This window comes from Myripristis murdjan, chromosome 3, assembly GCF_902150065.1.
Source record: "Myripristis murdjan chromosome 3, fMyrMur1.1, whole genome shotgun sequence".
In the NCBI taxonomy this organism is placed as follows: Eukaryota; Metazoa; Chordata; class Actinopteri; order Holocentriformes; family Holocentridae; genus Myripristis; species Myripristis murdjan.
Window position 1 is genome coordinate 31,095,704 of NC_043982.1, and position 17,590 is coordinate 31,113,293.

Consider the following 17,590-nt stretch of genomic DNA (forward strand, 5'->3'; position numbering starts at 1 on the left):
GTAAACATCCACACGGACTAAATAGTGAAGTGTGTTTAGTAATGATGGGGGAACTATATAGGCAGGGCGGTGGAAAATCTCTCTGCAAGCTCGGACAAGCATATAGAGGCCGGGAAGTACTAAACTAATCATTACATACACAGCACTGAGGAGCCGCTCGCTGCTCTCAGGTGCATTTTTGTAAACTGTATGTACAGCACTGACTAGTCAAGTTGAAGCACTGCTGTTTCAGAGCTGCCTGTAATTCGCTGATGAGGCTAACAGCTTCAAATTTCGACTTTCACTCAGTTCTCTCTCTCCAGTTTTGTGTAACTGCTGGAGTGATAAAGGCTACAGCCAGACATGAGTATCCATGAAGCCATGGTCTTCATGGTGGAGACTTTCCTCACAGCATTAATGAGAATAAAGTCATTCATTCATTCATTTTCCAAACCGCTTATCCTCACAAGGGTCGCAGGAGGTTGCTGGAGCCTATCCCAGCGCTCATTGGGCAGAAGGCAGAGAAAAGTCAGGATTGTGAAATTAGAAAAAAAGTCCAGTTCCAGGCCCAAAATATTTTTCTTCAAAGGGCAGAGAGATCTAACATTGACGCGTTTTGGTAATGTAGGAGCTAAAGGGGCTAAAGTGAGAGAAAACGGCATGTAGCACATATCAGAAGTGCAATTTTTCTATTCTGTTTTTTTGTTTTCTCCCAACCCACGAGCACCTGTAGAGTCTGTTTGGCAGCCTGACACACTCCTGGTGTGACTGTTTCTTTTCACTCACATGTTCCTTCTCTCAGCTCTTGGTACAATCGTTTGCTGACACAATTCAGTGTCTGATCTGCCGGGTGGGCTGCGTCATGCCAGCTGTGTCAGCTGTCCCATTAGCCTGTTGCTGGAGAAATTAATAGTGTATAGTCACCATTTGCAGGGTTGGTAAATCACTCTTTTGACATGTGGATTGGGTTTCTGTATGAATGATCATGGCACAAAGGAATCCAACGTTAAATCCTGGCTAGTGCTCTGAGTCCAAAACGTTGTCCTTTCACTCCAAACAGATGGTATCACTCGCTCCACTCAACACACTGTTTACACTGCCCACACGATCCCTGATGGTCACCAGAGAGCTAATAGTCACCGTCTAATTGCAAATGTTCAATGGTAATTGACAGACGAGATCACAAAGCCCTGAGACAGATAAGATTGCTGATTCTGTGTGGAGGAGCAAATGCCTCCTGCTCTGTTATGTCTGCATGGCTCCAGATGATAGCTCAAGGTCACATGCTGAAGCTGCAGCAGAGCACAGATGAATTCTCTCTGCCTTGGCAGTACTTAAAGGCCCTGTGACGGACTGAGTCTGGGTTCACTGTGAGGCTATGTTGTTGCTTCATGACACTTAGTTATTTCAGTCTAACCCCTGGACTAGACAGGTGCTGCGGGGAAGTGGAGATTACCTGTTTTCAGCACCAAATCCCGCTGGAGGTAAAGCACAGGATGACTCCACCACACAACGATCACAAAATGTGCCTGAACTTTAAAACCCAACCTGTAAAGGAGACCTGGCACATCAAACATAAAGCACAGTGAGAGATACAAGAGATGCCTGAGGGATACAGTTCCACATGGTTACATAAAAAAAAGGGAATTGCAGATTTCCCCATGAAAAAGGAGAGCTGGTATGAAGTGATTAACACAGATAGGTGTCCTGACATGTAGATGGAGATGATGTGGAGGTGATGTTCATCCCTAAGGTGCTGCACAGTCAACTGGTGCAAACAGTGGAGCCACAGAGTGAGAGGAAAGAGGTGTGTGTGTGTGTGTGTGTGTGTGTGTGTGTGTGTGTGGTGGTGGTGGTGGTGGTGGTGGTGGGGTGGGGGAGGGTAACGCCTGAGGGAGTAAAACGGTTAAATTAAACTCGCTGAGATAAACTCTCACTCCTCTCAAGTTCTTTGCTTCATTGCATTCAGAGAAACTGGGAAAAAACAGCAGCTCTGTTTATATCTCTCTATACAAAAAGATAGATAGATAGATAGATAGATAGATAGATAGATAGATAGATAGATAGATAGATAGATAGATAGATAGATAGATAGATAGATAGAAATGCTATTGGACACACAGGCACAAGTCCCAATAGTAATTGTGCAGAAATGTTGGAATAACAGGTTATCACTGTGTGAGATTACAGCTGTCTGATAATCTCACTACTGAGAACGACAGGCACACCATGAGCAGGCTACTTGCAGGATTATTATATGATTAACATAAATATCCAAGGTATGGGATACTGTTAGGAGAATCTCATAATGATACCATAAGAGAATAAAAAATACCACAAAGCACGATATAGTACTGACTGTAAACCCATATTTGGATGTTTGGGCGCACTAAAAGTGTCTATACGAATGTTATCGATATTACAAGAGGCACAAAAAATAATAAATACAATAGATAGAGTAAATATAATAATATAATAATAATAAAGAGCTCAACAGGTCGCTATAAACTCACTACTGGATTAGCAAATCTTTGGAGGAATAGATAAATGAATGCTGTAAAAATAATCTAGGGACACTTTGAGATAATATATTTCTATCTTAATATTAGAGTAACAATTAGATGAGAAATGCCATCGAGTACTCTACGGTCATGCCATTATAAACTCACTATTGGACACAGACACACAGCAAGTTAGAAATATTATAAAGCACTCATGCAGTGACATCATGGAGGAATGTATAAAAAAAAAAAAAAAAAAAAAAAAAGATATTGTGCATGATAAAAATCACCATTGAGTAAGGCAACGCCTCAAGTCCCTAGAGTAATATTATAGGAGCACACTTCGACAGGTGTAGCTGTAGGGGAAATATTTTCCGTGTTGTACTGCGGACGAATCCAGCCTGGCAGATAAAACGATGTCTTCCTTTTATGATTTCTGGGGAGGAAACATTGTGTCACCTCTCACTTGAGAGGAGCAGCTCTGTGATTTGAGCAGCGGAGCGGACAGGGGCGTGTTCTCCGCAGGAATGCGGCGCTGGGCTCGGAGGCTCAGGTGGAGGAGCGCCGAGAGACGCGTCCCGACTCCGAGCAGCCCGGTGCCACAGAGCGGGGCTGGCATGAGCCTCCTGTCATCCTGACCGACTTTCTGGACCTGTTTGGACTGTGAGGGCGACACACAGGGCATCACATCTACCTGCTAGAGAAGGATTTTTCTTTTCTCCATGCTGGACTGTGTTAACAGCTGCGTGAAGCTGCTGTTGTCCCCGCTGGTTTGAATTGGAAATCACCTGCCGGGACGCTTTGGCTTAACTGTTTTAGCCTTGGGGACAGATTGTGAATTCCTCCACTAGGAATAATGTGTAGCCCTCCACACCTGCGCCTCGTTTTTTGAAATAGAAAGAAAAAACGAATGTCTTTCTCTTCTTCCAGAAAATCGTGTTTTTGCACTTGAATGTGTGCCAGAAGATGCATTTTATTACTTTCCTGACTGGTGTCCCAGAGGACAGAGCCCATGTGATGTGTGTTAGGACCAGCCCTGAGAAACAGAGCTGGCTGTAACTTGGATGGACGTGCTCTACAGCTGAGAGAAAGTTCAATTTCTGCGCAAAAGAAGAGGAAAAAAAAAAGAAACATCCCCTTAAAGTATGGATGGTGTTGAGTTTGGATGCGTTCTCTCGGAGCAGCCTGACATGGGGATGCGTTCTGCAGCCGAGTGGCAGCTTTTCAGGTCATGATACAGGGACAACATTGCACCTGACACGCTAATGTAAGATATCTGATCCCTTCTCACAAGGATCTACTATGTCCTCACCACTGACGAGGTAAGACACTGCGTATACAAATGCGTTACACTCCACACTGCAGTCATGTTGACTGCTGCAGCTGTAGTAGGTAGGGTCAAATGATAAAGTCATCTGCCAGTCGGTGTTGGGCGAATTGCATGAGACTAGAATTAAAGTGATTTAGTGTTAAGTCTTTGTGAAATACTACAGGGATGGGTGGGAGGTGATAAATTCCAGAGACAGGTTGAGGTTTTTTTTTTTTTTTTTTTCCCCGAATGGACTCTGCTTTTTCTCTGATTCACTGCTATCATATGCACTATTAAGAATATTTGTTCGTGTGGTTATTTGTTTTGGGTTCATTCGCGATAAATTGAAGAAGGAGCCGTAAAACCTTGAACAGCAGTGAGTTGTACAGTGAAGGATGGGAGGAGATAAATTCCAAGGACAGGTCAAGTTCTCTTCCCAGATGGACGCTGTTTGCATTGTAATTCACGTTATCACATGCACGGTATTTATGTGCCGGTCTTAAAGATTTATACTGAGTTGTTTTGGATGACAGGTAAGTTAGTATGCCCACTGTGCACGCCTGTGTTTATGCACTGAACCTATGGTTTACTACACACAGACTTTAGGATTGAAAAAACTTTAGGCAAACTTGACGCTGCTTTTTAAGCCCAGGCAGCTGCCCATTCTCTCTCTCTCTCTCTCTCTCTCTCTCTCTCTCTCTCTCTCTCTCTCTCTCTCTCTTTCTATATGTGTGTGTGTGTGTGTGTGTGTGTGTGTGTGTGTGTTTTTCTGAGGGCAGAAGTCAGATCCAATCTGTTGTACTTATTGCCAGGGGGTGAGGTAATCCTCCAGCCATATCTCTGAGATTGCAACCCCTGGCTGTACATTCCTCCCATCCTGCTACACTACCTTTATCTCCTAAATGTCATGGGCTATAAATATCTCACTCATATTTTATCTAATCCCATCCCTGCAGCAGAGTGCACACTCTCTGGAAAATAAAGTGACTGGAGAGTGTCTGAATCTTCTGCTACGACTGTGCATGAAGCCTGTCGTTTCTTTGAGTCTCGTAAATCTGTCTGTTGGTATCCCAATCCTAAATTTACCTCATCCATGTAATTTCATTGGAATACTCCAGAGCACACGTCTCACCAGTAACAGGATGTGTTGAAGTAGCTGCGCTGTGCGCCCAAGATATCATAATGTGATTTTCCCCTTTATGGCCTGCATTTGGTGTAATGTGTCAGATGAAATATGTCAGCCTGACCTGTCTGCATGTTCAAGAGAGAGAGAAAGAGAGGAGAGTGTTTGTTTGGGAAGGAGCCATCAACGCCATGATCAGATATAATCTTACAGACATGGAACACTGAGCCTATAGCTTCAAGACCAAGACTCAGAATTAGTTTAACATGCCATGATGTCACTGACTTCCCAGGGGAGAAATTTCAATCCTTTGGTTTCTGTATGTTCTTTATGGACTTAACTGCAGACAAGGCAATCAATACTTCAACTCATGACATTTAAAACCATGATGCCATGAAAAAATGACTTTTTGTTAGCTAATTCTTCATTTCATAATGTACCAATAATTAACAACAAATGCGAATACAAATGAAAATGAAAATAGTAATAATAATGATAACCCTTCAACTTTACTGCTTTGAAAGAGACACATTTTTATTTGAATAATCCAGAGAAGTGGCTGGATGTAATTTATTTTGAAAAATCCAGACTTTGTAACTTTGTGCGCAAATCATTTTAGGCTTTTTAACAGTGTCTCGCCATATTTCCTCCCAGCACAACACTGAATTAGCTGTGGCACACTGATGTGAGTGACGGAGTGAACTCGGTGGATGCTGTATTGAGGCAAGGTTCAGTCAGATAAGGGTTTACTGTTCAGTGCTGGCGTCTGAATGCGTGCACTCTACAGTACCTGCATGAAACGAACAAAGGCCTGATATGCCCTGACCCATTTCTTCACCGTTTAAAAGGTTTATTACTTAGCTGAGTAACATGTTTTTTTCACCCCTGCTAAGTTGTTTGTCTCTCTGTCAGTAGGATATTTCAAAAACTAACAGCCATGTTATAAAATTTGATGGATACAATGGCCTTGGGCCAGGGAGCAACTGATTAGATTTTGGTGGTGATCCAGATCTAGGATTTCAGCTATTAGATAATTATCGGTTTTCACCCATAAATGTGAAACTGACAGAGGCTTGATTCCAAAGCCGACGGGTATGAATGCTGAGGGATGCTCAGGGATGAGTTTAACTCAAAATTTAATGATAGTGATAGGAATAATGTCGGTGGGTGGAGCAGCAAGATGGATAATTGTTTATCTGAGTAGCTTCTAGGCTGTTTCAGTGTTCCCTTGCTCATTTTATAGGCGGTCTTTATTGTTGACTTGCTCCTGGTAGATGCAACTGATGAGGTACACCAGTTTAAATGCTTTAACTTTCATAGGGTCTTTTAAGCTTTTAATATTTTGAAGTTTTGATCTATTGCCTAAATTGACAAATTGCTCTATGTTTGCCCTTTTTGCTTGGCAGAATTATTCACAATATTCAAAGCATGCATTTGTGTGACTATATCATATTAGGAGACCATGAACATAGATGGCCTGAAAGAGGCTCTGCTTCAGTCAAAGTGGTTGTGAAAAGATAATCTTATAATCCCTGAGGAATGACAGTGTACCACGTTTGCTCTGGCTGTCCTGGAATGGGCTGGTGTAGTGAAGTGAAATGAAGTGAAGTGAAGTCAAGAACCATGTCGGAGCAAGAAATGGGCTCTAAACCGTGACAACAACAAAAACAGCATCCTGATATAGACGTCTGTTTCTCATTCAGTCATTTACCACAACCCTCTGTGGGTATTGTGTACAGAGCAGACTGGTATTTAATTTGCCTTCTCTAAAATTGTTTACTGCGTCTCCAAGTTAAGCAGCTGCTGAGGCACAAAAACCTTCCAGTGTTCGATCAAACTCATTTTGTCAGCGCCTGCTGTCCGACTCTTCTATTGTTGCTGCCTCATTCATAGTCAATACAGATTTAGGAGGTCAGGCCTGACCACCTAGCCTTCAAACTGAACATCTGTTAAAGGTTGAGTCAATTCTTTCAGCACCATACTCCATATAACCATCAGACCCAGCCGGCTTTCCCAAATGCTGGGTGTGTCACAGCTAAATCTTTTAGGGTCAAAGGCCGAGACTGGCTCCTGGTTGGAAGATGTATTGATTTTCCCCCGTCTGTGAGTAGACAATTGGAGAGGGACGCCTGTGGATCACTGTGCAGACTTAGTAACTTCTGGTCCTGATCAAGATCCAACACAAAAAAAGGTAAGGGACCGGAACGGCACGTTTTAGCCCTGATCCTCTGCCCCGTCAGGTGGCTTCACTGTTGACAGGACTCGCACCTTCCCAGAGGTCAAAGAACACACTCTCATGTGCAGCGCTCCCCAGCCAGTCCAACCATTATAGCTGTAATCTAATTGCAAGATAACAACACGAAACTGTTGTTTATTTGAGCAGGGCGGGAATGTGAGAGCTACCTGGGTGTTTTCAGTGCATTTAAGCAAAGGTTTGTGAGTTCAGCCATGTTATGGTGCAATAATGAGCAAGGGTGTGGAGAATACCGCCTTTTTACTTCTGTCAGTGAAGTCAGAGGTTGGTCATGTTTTCACCCATGTCTGTCTGTTTGTTGTCATCACAATATTTCAAAAAGTTGCATATGGTTTTGGCTGACATTTGGTGGTCAGAGAACCTTTGACTCAAAGATTAGTTGATTGGATTTTGGTGTTGATCTGGATCTGGAATTTCCAACTATAGATGTTTTTTTTTTCTTTAATCCATAAGTATCATGGTGCCTTCCCATGCTGATGGAAAAATCCAACACCTGGTACTTCTAAGTCAGCAGCTAAAGAGCATTGTATTCATGTGCAAGTTTACTGGAAAATCAAACGCTGAAGACCAACAGTGCACAAACACAAGTATTACACAGCTTTGCAAGTTGGAGAATTGTTGAGTGTTGGTGGAGGTTTGCTCTCCATCAAGTTCCTTTGAGTTTCTCTGATCTTCTCATGCCTGGCATAATGAGTTCTTTTTCTTTCTCATCGTGAATGTTGCAAGGTCTCTGGTTGTTTGAGGGTCATTTGCTGCTGGGTGGGGTGGGGTTGGGTGGTGCTTTCCTCGCTCTTCCTGAGAGCGTCATGAGAGTGGCTAATGTCAGTCAAAATAAACAACTAGTCTCGTATTGATTAAAGCCATTTCCCTCTCCCTGCCCCAGAGCTATTCACTAATGTGCTGCTATAGTCTTAATGAGAGCAGGAGGAGGGGGGGTGACCCCTGCTCACCTCTATAAGGGCCCCTGTGGTTAGGGGGCCAACCAGCCAATGACCAACCATACTCTCCTTTCAGTTTCCTTACGGTTCTGTGACTGCACCGTCAAAGAACAGTAACTACCTGAGCTGCAGGCTTTATGTCCTGTGTTGACTAAAGTATTACTGGCACACAGTGGATTATGGATTGTTTCATAGCATTAACTTGTATCATTTTTCGCTCATCTGAAATCTAAACCATGCTCATTACCATTGACCTTGAAAACAAAAAAAAAAACAGAAAAAGCAGAGTTACTGCTGTTTGTCTTTGTAGGGCAGAGCTTTTCTCTCCAGAGTGTAATCTTTTTCTTTTTAAAAATCCAAAAGGCTGTTGTCAGTGAAGCCCCAAACAAGACGAGGTAACAGTATGAAAATGTATTTTGTAGAACAATATTATTTACCCTTTATCTTCTATAGAATTTTTAACAGAGATGCAGCTAAGACGCTGGAAGAAAAGTGACATCCAAGTCCTTTGAGCCATCTGATTTTTGTACTCACTACTGTTTTGAGTCAAAGTGGCCTTCTTTGGAGCCTTTAAAAATGACTGATATGAATTCCCCCATGTAAGGCCAGGACAGGAGCAGAGGTCTCTGAAGGGAAGGGCTGTTCAGCCAAGTGTGAGGGAGATGTGTATCGTTTAATTGGACAGGGCAACTACTGACCTGGGCCTGAGCCAAAACCCAAGTCCAAAAGCTTTGGACCACCTCTTGGTTTATGGCCTGAGATGAGATAAGAGAGAGACGACAAAACTGAGAGAGATAGCAGATGTCAGGGAGGGTAGAAGTTGGTGTGGGAGGAAGGGAGATGGGAGCGGGGAAAAGGAGCCGCAAGAAACAGCAGATTAAGAAGATTAAGTATGGGAGAGTTGACTTACTTTTCCAAATATAACCTCTTCACATCTTTTTCTTCAGAGTGGAAATTAAAACGACGTGTTCGATCACAGAACAGTCCGTTTCGTACACACATCTACCTTCAGATGTATGACATGTACTGCTGCTGTCAAGCCAAGCACTGCCAGGAAGCGATTAAAGAGAGGGGCTTTCCAAGACAGTAATGGCACTTCTGAGAAAACACACTTGTCCTTTGATGAGTCAGAGAGACAAAAAGTCTTACAATGCATGTTTCAAATGTCGGAGTGTTGCTTTATCGTGTTTTTCTCAGAGGTGAGTAAGGACAAGAGGGAGAAGACGGGAGCTAGCTGAGCAAACACCACAAACTTCCCCTGCCCTTCCCAGATGAGGTTGAATGCTCGTCTTCTCTCATAGTACCATACCAGTGCCACAACAGAATCTCCCCAAATTTTTCCCCCAAATCGCGTACAGCATGCAGCAATTAAAAACAATGCAAAAGGCCAATCCCGTCATCAGAGCGTGGATTGGTTCCTTGCTTGAATTGTAGTTCATGCTGCATTTTATTACAGTATGATTATCATAAAATGAACCTGTCAAACAAAATGATGCTCATCAAAACAGCACATGCAGTTACCGTTTCCTATTTTCCACATTATCCAAACAGCATGACGACCTCAGTTGCTGTGATGTATTTAAAATTATGCAGAGGAATCATATCCTGTGATATCAAAATCACATACACGGGCACACACTGCAAACGCAAAATGAATGTAGATGCAAGACAGACGCAAAAGGGAAGCATGTACACACAGTACACTACAGTACACATAATATACAGCACACAGGAACTATTTTTATATCTACACAATACTGTAAGTGGTTTACAATATATCACCACATCTTATAGTAATTACACAAAAAAAAAAAAAACTTTTTAATGGGCTTTCATGTAATGTTGAAGAGCAGTTGGATATAGGGATGGTTTGTGTGTGTGTGTGTATGTTTGTGTGCGTGTGTGTGTGTGTGTGTGTGTGTGTGTTGGCAGGGGGAAGCAGGCAGGCGGTCCAGCTCTCTTGGGTTGTGTGGGAGTTAATAAGGCGCCTTGGGGGTGTGTGTGTGCACGCGCGTGTGTGTGTGTTGGGGGTGGGTTGGGAGGATTAATGATACTTGCTGGATGGGGGGGCATTCCTGACCTTGGCTCCAGCCCACAGGGGTTCGCAGTAGCATGGCAGCTTATTTGTGGATATTATCAGCGACCTAAAGACCTCTGCGCCAGGGCGGCTGTTTGAAGTGTCAGCCCCGCATCTTTCTGTTTCCTCTCCCCTCTCCTCTGCACTCTCTCTTCCTCCCTCTTTCCTCATCTCACCTCTTGTGGTGCTGTAACAACCTTTATGTCCACATGCCATCATTGTTTGTGCACATTTGCATGTGTAAACAGTGAGGGTGATGTCACCGACCAACAGTGTTTGTTTCTCTTTGTGTCTCTAGGAAGCTGAGGCTCTGCCAGGCCCTGACCTTTGTCTTGCTGCTGGTCTGTCCCGTCTGCCTGTCCTCCCCGCGCAGCGTAAGTCCGACCTGCTCTCATCGACTCAAGTCGCTGCATGGCCAAGTCACAAAACTTTGCTTTGTCTGATTTCAATTTAGTGAAAACAGTTTAGGATATGGGGCTTTTGATAGTAGTTCACACAGTTTTTTTGAGTCCAGAATCAAAGGTTTCCTATTAATTTTTTAGGATTATTATTATTTTGTAATTTTAAACACTATGGCTAAGAATAAAAACAGTGTTCTTCATGATGTTTTAAAAATCAATATAGCTGAATTAAAAGAGTATTTATTACACTATTGGACCTTGATTGGGTGAATCTGTACATCTCGTACTTGAAGCCTGCCTGCCAATGCTGCATTCAGCTGTGCTCAGAGGTCTGAAAAAAAAAAAAAAAAAGATCTACTCAAATGTCCACTCAGAAAAGCCATTCAAACTGGCAGTCTTGCTGAATAGAGTTTGCATCAATTTATAATTTATAAAACTTTTCATTCGTGGATATGTAGTTAATAATGTGTGATAAGTATGTGCTGTAACAACTTTGTAACAAGTTTTATTTGTAGTTAACTTTACTAGATTATAATAAAATCAGTTGGCAGAACGTGTTGTGTTAGAGTGAGAAGTGAGCATCCATGTTTTTTCCTGCAAAAGCACTAAAGTGCATTTATGTTGGAGGTCGGGTATACTGATGTGGTATACCCGAGCACAATCAAAAGCTCCATGCAATAACTTTTATCGACATCATCAGTTCACATTTTGCAAACTCACCTGACCATGAGAATGACCATGGCATTTCAGTTTTTATTTAGTTAGGGAAGTCCAAGTCCAGGACCAAGTCCAGTTGTGATGCATTTGCAGAGGAGTTTGACTTCCACATGGCAAGCTGCCACATGATGTCAGCCTTTGTGCCCCCAGCAAATAAACAAAACTAATAGCAGGGTGATGGTGTTTGAACAAGAGGCACCGTGCTTCAGGATCGTACAGCCCAAACCTAACAATGCTTGAGGCCTTTCTCCCAAACACTCTGTGTTTCCCGCCTTTGCTTCTTCTTCATTCATTCATTCATTTTCCAAACCGCTTATCCTCGTAAGGGTCGAGGGTTCTTACGTCTGACAGAGTTAAATATTGCAGTTAGGCTAATCCACAGAGAAAATCCCTGCTCTCGGGTTCCACAGAGGAAAATCCAGCTCATTTAGATAATAAACCAATCAAAGCCCTTTGACCAGCATCAGATGTGAGAGGGCCTGCTGGCCACAGAGGTCTGGAGGCTCGCTGATTGGGTTGTTTTTGCAGAGTGTTTGTCTTTTAATGGTATATTGCCTTGGAAAAGGCAGTGTTCCTATAGGCAGGCATCCGCTCTGCGTCTCTCCATGCTCTGATTGCTGCTGCACCAACTTTTCTCCTCCAAGCACAGCATCCATCTTTCATCACTGTTTGTCTGGTTGTCAGGCAGAGCCTGAAGGGATGGGGGCTTTCCCCCATCCTGGCTGTGAGAACCAGACACTGAAACACCCCCCACTCTTTCTTTCACATCACACACACACACACACACCCACACACACACACACACATAATCACCTACACACGTGCAGTTGGACAGAAATGAGTTCGCCCTTGTTTTTATTTTTGAAAAAAGTATTTACTCGCTGTTCCTTCAGCTAGTATACATCATTTTGATTTGAATTTATATTATGGTTACATTTGTTTTGTTTTGTTTTTTTCCCTCTTTCACTTTATTAATCCCTCACTCCAGCCCATAATATATACATAGCTGGCTCTACATCATTACATATGCATACTCTAAGAATATCTTTTGATTTCAATTAGTTACCCCTCAAAACACACACACACTCAAATTTCTCTCCGACTGCGGTTCATCCCAGAGGTCACGGCTCGCAGACATGGTTCACCTGTCAGCTAGCAGAGGCTCAGGTGTATTTACCTGTTGTCACACTGTCATTCCCTCTCTGTCTCCTCATCTCCTCTCTCACTGGCTGCGTTTCTATGTGCATTATAATGTGACTGCTGCCAGTGCTGCTATTTATTTTTAAGCTATTTATGTGATTCATATGCATTCCCTATGGACTGACACCAAAGCCTAATGGTTACTGTTGATGTTTAAGGCCACAAATCCTTTCTGCTTTCAGACATTAATGTTGCTGCAGTAAAAATACCTGGACATGACTTCATGTAATCTTTGGCCAGTCAGGAATCTGAAGCTAGTCAATAAGTAGCTGCCAGTGTTTTTTGAGATTCACTGTTTCCAGCAACCAGACATGTTCATTACTCCAAAGTGTAATCTGGAAACACTTAATTGCAGCGCGTTTTCAAAATGCTGCATGCTTCTGTAGTGTGTTTTTCTTGTCTGAATTTGCAGCGTGTTGATAAGGATGTTTCTTAATTTGCTTGTGGTTTGTCTACCTGCAGGTGTTTTCTTAAGTAGCAGTGTGCTGAGCCCTCAGGGCTCCCATACAGTTGGCTCATAAATGCAAGATACTTATTATAGCAATATCTGTTTTTTTAATTGACTTTTAGGGTGGATGTTTCCTGCAATATAATCAGAGTATAGAGTACAGCGCTCTAACTGCCTTACTTACATTACTTTGATGATCACGTCATAATTGATGTTGATGAGCATGTAAACAGGGTCGGAATCAGACCTCGGCTCAAGTTTAAACGTTCTGCTTATCCACCTCTGTACCTCCGCTGCCGCAGGTAGCTGAAAGGTACAATCACTGAAAGGTATTTTTATTGTTATTTATTGTTTTTTAAGATTATTTTTGAGAGGTGGCTGAGGTGAGCCAGCCCCACCCTCTCTGGCGCCCTCATGCCTCATAACCCTGCATGTCAATGTGGCTGCTCTCCCCACCAGTCAGTCAGTCAGTCAAGCCTCCAGGCTCGGTGCTTTTCAGGGCCGTGTCTGTCATCTGTCACCCATCAAGGCTCTGTCACCCCACACAGAGGGAAGGTGTGTTGGAAAAACCAGACATGTGGCACTCAAGGAATTTGTTTGTCCACTTTTCAGACGACTCAGAGGTGATGCTCTGTGGCAGCTCAGTCCATCTCATTACCTTCACCTTTGCTTTCTCTCTCTCTCTCTCTCTCTCTTTGTTTCTCTCACTCTGTTACTGTCTTACTGTACACATTTCTCCACTCCTTCAGTAGAATTTAGTGGTGGTGGGGAGGGGGGTTAAAAGGTGAGAGGTCTTTTTCATTCATCTAAAATGCCAGCCCTCCCCATCTCCAACTGTTATCAACGCTAATTTGACCAGCGGTTGCACTAATGAGGGCAGCCTCAGGTGACCCTGCCATGGAAAATGATGGAGACTCATAATGCAGCCCACTCTCAGCTGTGTGTGTGTGTGTGTGCGTGTGTGTGTGTGTGTGTGTGTGTGTGTGTGTGACCTGACCGGACCAGTTCTGTCAGTCACAAAGTCAGAGAACCTCTGTCAGTTTCATGCTTTATTCAGTTCGCTGAGCTACTGTACAGTTAAAGAAGCGTATAAACATAAACTCACATCCAGGATTATATCTAAGATTTTAAAAAACAGCTTTACTGGTCTGTATTGGTTTAGAGCCAGGCCACGTCCCAGTAAACCACCTGCTCCAAAAAAAAAAAGAAAAGAAAAGAAATGATGAGCCCTGCCTTTCATATGTCGAGATGTTTCTCGCTATGTGCAAAGGGACAGTTTCGTAGGAAGTAACTTAAAAGCCTCCCATACAGAAAAAAATCTGCCAGGGCTCATAAAAATCAAGTACTGTCAAAGTGGCTTTTTTTATATTATACTCCTGGCCGTATAAAATCAAAATACATTCATACCACAAGATTTATTTTTATTTTTATGGAATCTTATGCAATAGGGAGAACCACACACACACACACACCGTCTGTGCAGTTCTGTTTAGAAGTCTGAGGCTGAGTTGCACGTAGCAGCTGTGTGGGATGAGGACATGATGGTTGATCTCCTCCACCACCCACCACCACAAAGAGTCAGACAGTGGAGGGCTGACAACGAGAAATACCTGGATAATTGATGATAAGCTCGACACTGACATGGGCACAGAGAGGCTCTCCCTTCCTGCCGTCCTCTTACATAAACGAAATAGCTTCCAGGTTCAACACAGCATCAAGTCTTTTATTGACTCCACTCTCGCTTTTTTATGCATTTTATTCTGCTGGAATGCAAACAGAAACCGTCCCAGTGATGCTGTAATAAACATGTGTTGCAATCTCACAGAGCAACAGCAAGCCTCTGTCTCTGGCTTGTCTCATGTCGTGTTTCCAATAGAGCCAGTTAGTTACTCTCTGACTCCACACAGATCACACTAATACATTCCAGTGCTCATTCTCACTCACTGCAATTTCTCTTCTGAATACATTACAATAAACTTTTTTTTTTTTTTTTTTTTTTTTTGGCATCAACAACATTTTTACTTAACCAATCTGCTGCCCTATAAAGGCCAAAAGCTAGAACTACTTTGTCTGTGTTTTCAAGGTCAAATGCCATGATTAAGGTTGAGATTTCACGTCGACAACAGCTTTACCCAAAAATGTTATGTAGTGTTACAGCTGGAAATAAACTATTATTTTTCATACGTGCCGTGCATTTCCTATAACTCAAAGTCGAATACACGATAGAAACACCTTGCTGACACCACAGGTTCCCCCTACAGAGCAGGTGATCTGATTACACTTTGGAGCGCCGTGCTGCATTAACATGCATATTAATGAGGAAAAATGGTCGGCCATTAGGCAGCTCATGTGCCTCTTGCTCTATTTTGTGAATGTGCTTCTGTATGCGCTGCCTTTTTGAGTGTTTATGCCTGAGTGCACAGCATCTCTCTCTCTTTCTCTCTCTCTCTCTCTCTCTCTTTCTCTTGCTCTCTGTGAGATATTAAAGATTTCCTTGACCTTGAGCTATTAACCAGCTCACGTCCTGATGCAGCCTTCAGTGTATCTGAAGTAGCCATTTGATGCGTGTGTGAAGAGTTAAAAGTCTGTGTGAGTGAGCTCCTGTATGAGAGACTTGTGGGAACACTGCCAGTTTCAATCCTCCTCCAGGGCAAAAAACTCTGGAATGTGTTCGGGAGGCGGCCTCGAGATTTCTCTAATCACTTTTATTGTTTGGCTCTGTCGATCCTGATCCACCAGGCCCGCAAGGTTGTCTGTTTTCACACCATCCACTCTTGAAATAGGTTCAACCGCTAGTGCCTGTTGAATTGTTGGCTATAAATAACATGGGTCTTGTTAGGTGTCACACAGGGATCGCCTCCCATAAACACACATCTGCACCAGCACATTATATCCTACTCCTCCGCCAATACTGTATACATCAGTTTGCTCACTCCGTCTTTGTCTGTTTTACACACACACACACACACACACACACACACACAAAGCGGATTAATAGGTTACTTTTGCAAATGTATTCCATTACAGTTTCTAGTTGCCTCATCAATACTGAAATCAATAAACTAATCTAAGAAATTACCCAGACTCAATAATCATAATAGTCCTTTTTTCTGTTATTTTCCGATTTCTTTGACAATTTTGATGCATAGAAATATAGATAGAAAAAGTGAAAAAATGTTCAGCGAAACAACTTTAGGGTTTTCTTTATTCTGTCCCACATTTTGTAATTTTTTACACATGTAGAACAACCCCGCTGTTTAAATGATGTCATGATTTTCTCACTCTCTAATCCTAAGTGTTCCCAGGACTAAATTTCTCATTTGTCACGAGTGACCATAATCTGAAAAACTTTATGATGCCATGCACTGGAACACAGTAACATGTCTTAAATTTTTTTTTTTAGAACAACTGTTACAGCTATTCCCTTTGAACCCAACCCTGCACGCAGACACACACACACACACACACACACACACACACACACACACAGTGACTGTGAGCTGCTGACAGTTGCCAGTTGCTGCCTAACGGCCTTGAATCTCCAAGACAAAACTGTGGAGTGACGCCGCAGAGTGATTAGAGCGCAGGAGAGTCATGTTGTTCCTGCCGCCGTTAGTGCCGCCTCTCTCCTGCTGACAGGAACACAACTATCACGGCTCCACACTTTTTTCCAAAATTCACATACATCATTCATAGTTTGAATCATGTTTCATATATATTCTAGGTGGCAGGAGTCATTTTCAGCAGCATCTGAATCAGAATCTGTTCCTATCTCATCGTCAAGCTGACTAAAAGGTGATTGTGTTAAGTGCTGGGATAAGTCAGTTAGTAATTAGTAATTAGTGATTGATACACATGTAAATATGGCTGCTCTCTCCGTCAGTCGGTCAGCCATCCCTCCAGTGCTTTTACCGTTGGATAATGAAGTTTTTATTAAGATGTGTAACTAGTACTTTTTCTGTTTGGCTGCCCTCTTCTGTAACAAGCCACAGCAACATGTCTTATGCTGCCAAGTGGTGTTGTTGTTATGGAATAAATTACAGGACTACTGCTGTGCTTTTAAGAAGAAGCCAGTCTCATTTATATTGAGCAAACTTGTGTTTTTTTCCCGCCAGCAGCATGTTGTCTGCTCAAGACTTTTTTTTTCTATTTTTCCTTAAAATTTCAAAAAACAAAAAAAACATGATCTGAGCATAACACTGATCATGCTCTCGCTTTTCATCCAGCTGAAATTTCATGCAGGGCCATTTTAAAAAAATGTGTCCAGCATTCTCTGTAAAATATTTATTTATTTAACATTTATTAAATAAATCTTTCAGTGTGACTGGTGTACTCTGCCTGCTATATTGGTAATGTTCTTCCTTTGTTGCCTGTTCAGCTTGTATCTTGTTTGATTAGTAACACATACAGTAAATCAAGTTGACTTGACCTTTTCTCTCCCCCCTCCCAGTCTTCCTGGGTTTCTGTGTGGGGTCATACCGGCGGGGGGGCCTCATCGGGGCGTCCAGCACGTGCCCGACGGCAGCTACACTTCAGAAATGAATGGGCGTCCTGGAGCAGCTGGTCTGCCTGCTCCCGTACGTGTGGAGGAGGAGCCTCGGTGCGTTCACGTACCTGCATGACCAGGTGAAGAACAACAGAGT

General features: G+C 42.8%; 1 protein-coding gene across 1 annotated transcript in view; it reads left to right on the forward strand.

Moving 5' to 3' along the window:
* Positions 1-2,939: 2,939 nt before the first annotated feature.
* adamtsl5 (ADAMTS like 5) overlaps positions 2,940-17,590 on the forward strand; it is a 32,646-nt gene continuing 17,995 nt past the window's right edge. Inside the window, exons 1-3 of the mRNA XM_030077248.1 lie at positions 2,940-3,802; positions 10,480-10,555; positions 17,398-17,573. Of these exons, the coding sequence (XP_029933108.1) occupies positions 3,783-3,802; positions 10,480-10,555; positions 17,398-17,573 (272 nt within the window). The 5' untranslated portion in view covers positions 2,940-3,782. The remainder of the gene's footprint in view (positions 3,803-10,479; positions 10,556-17,397; positions 17,574-17,590) is intronic.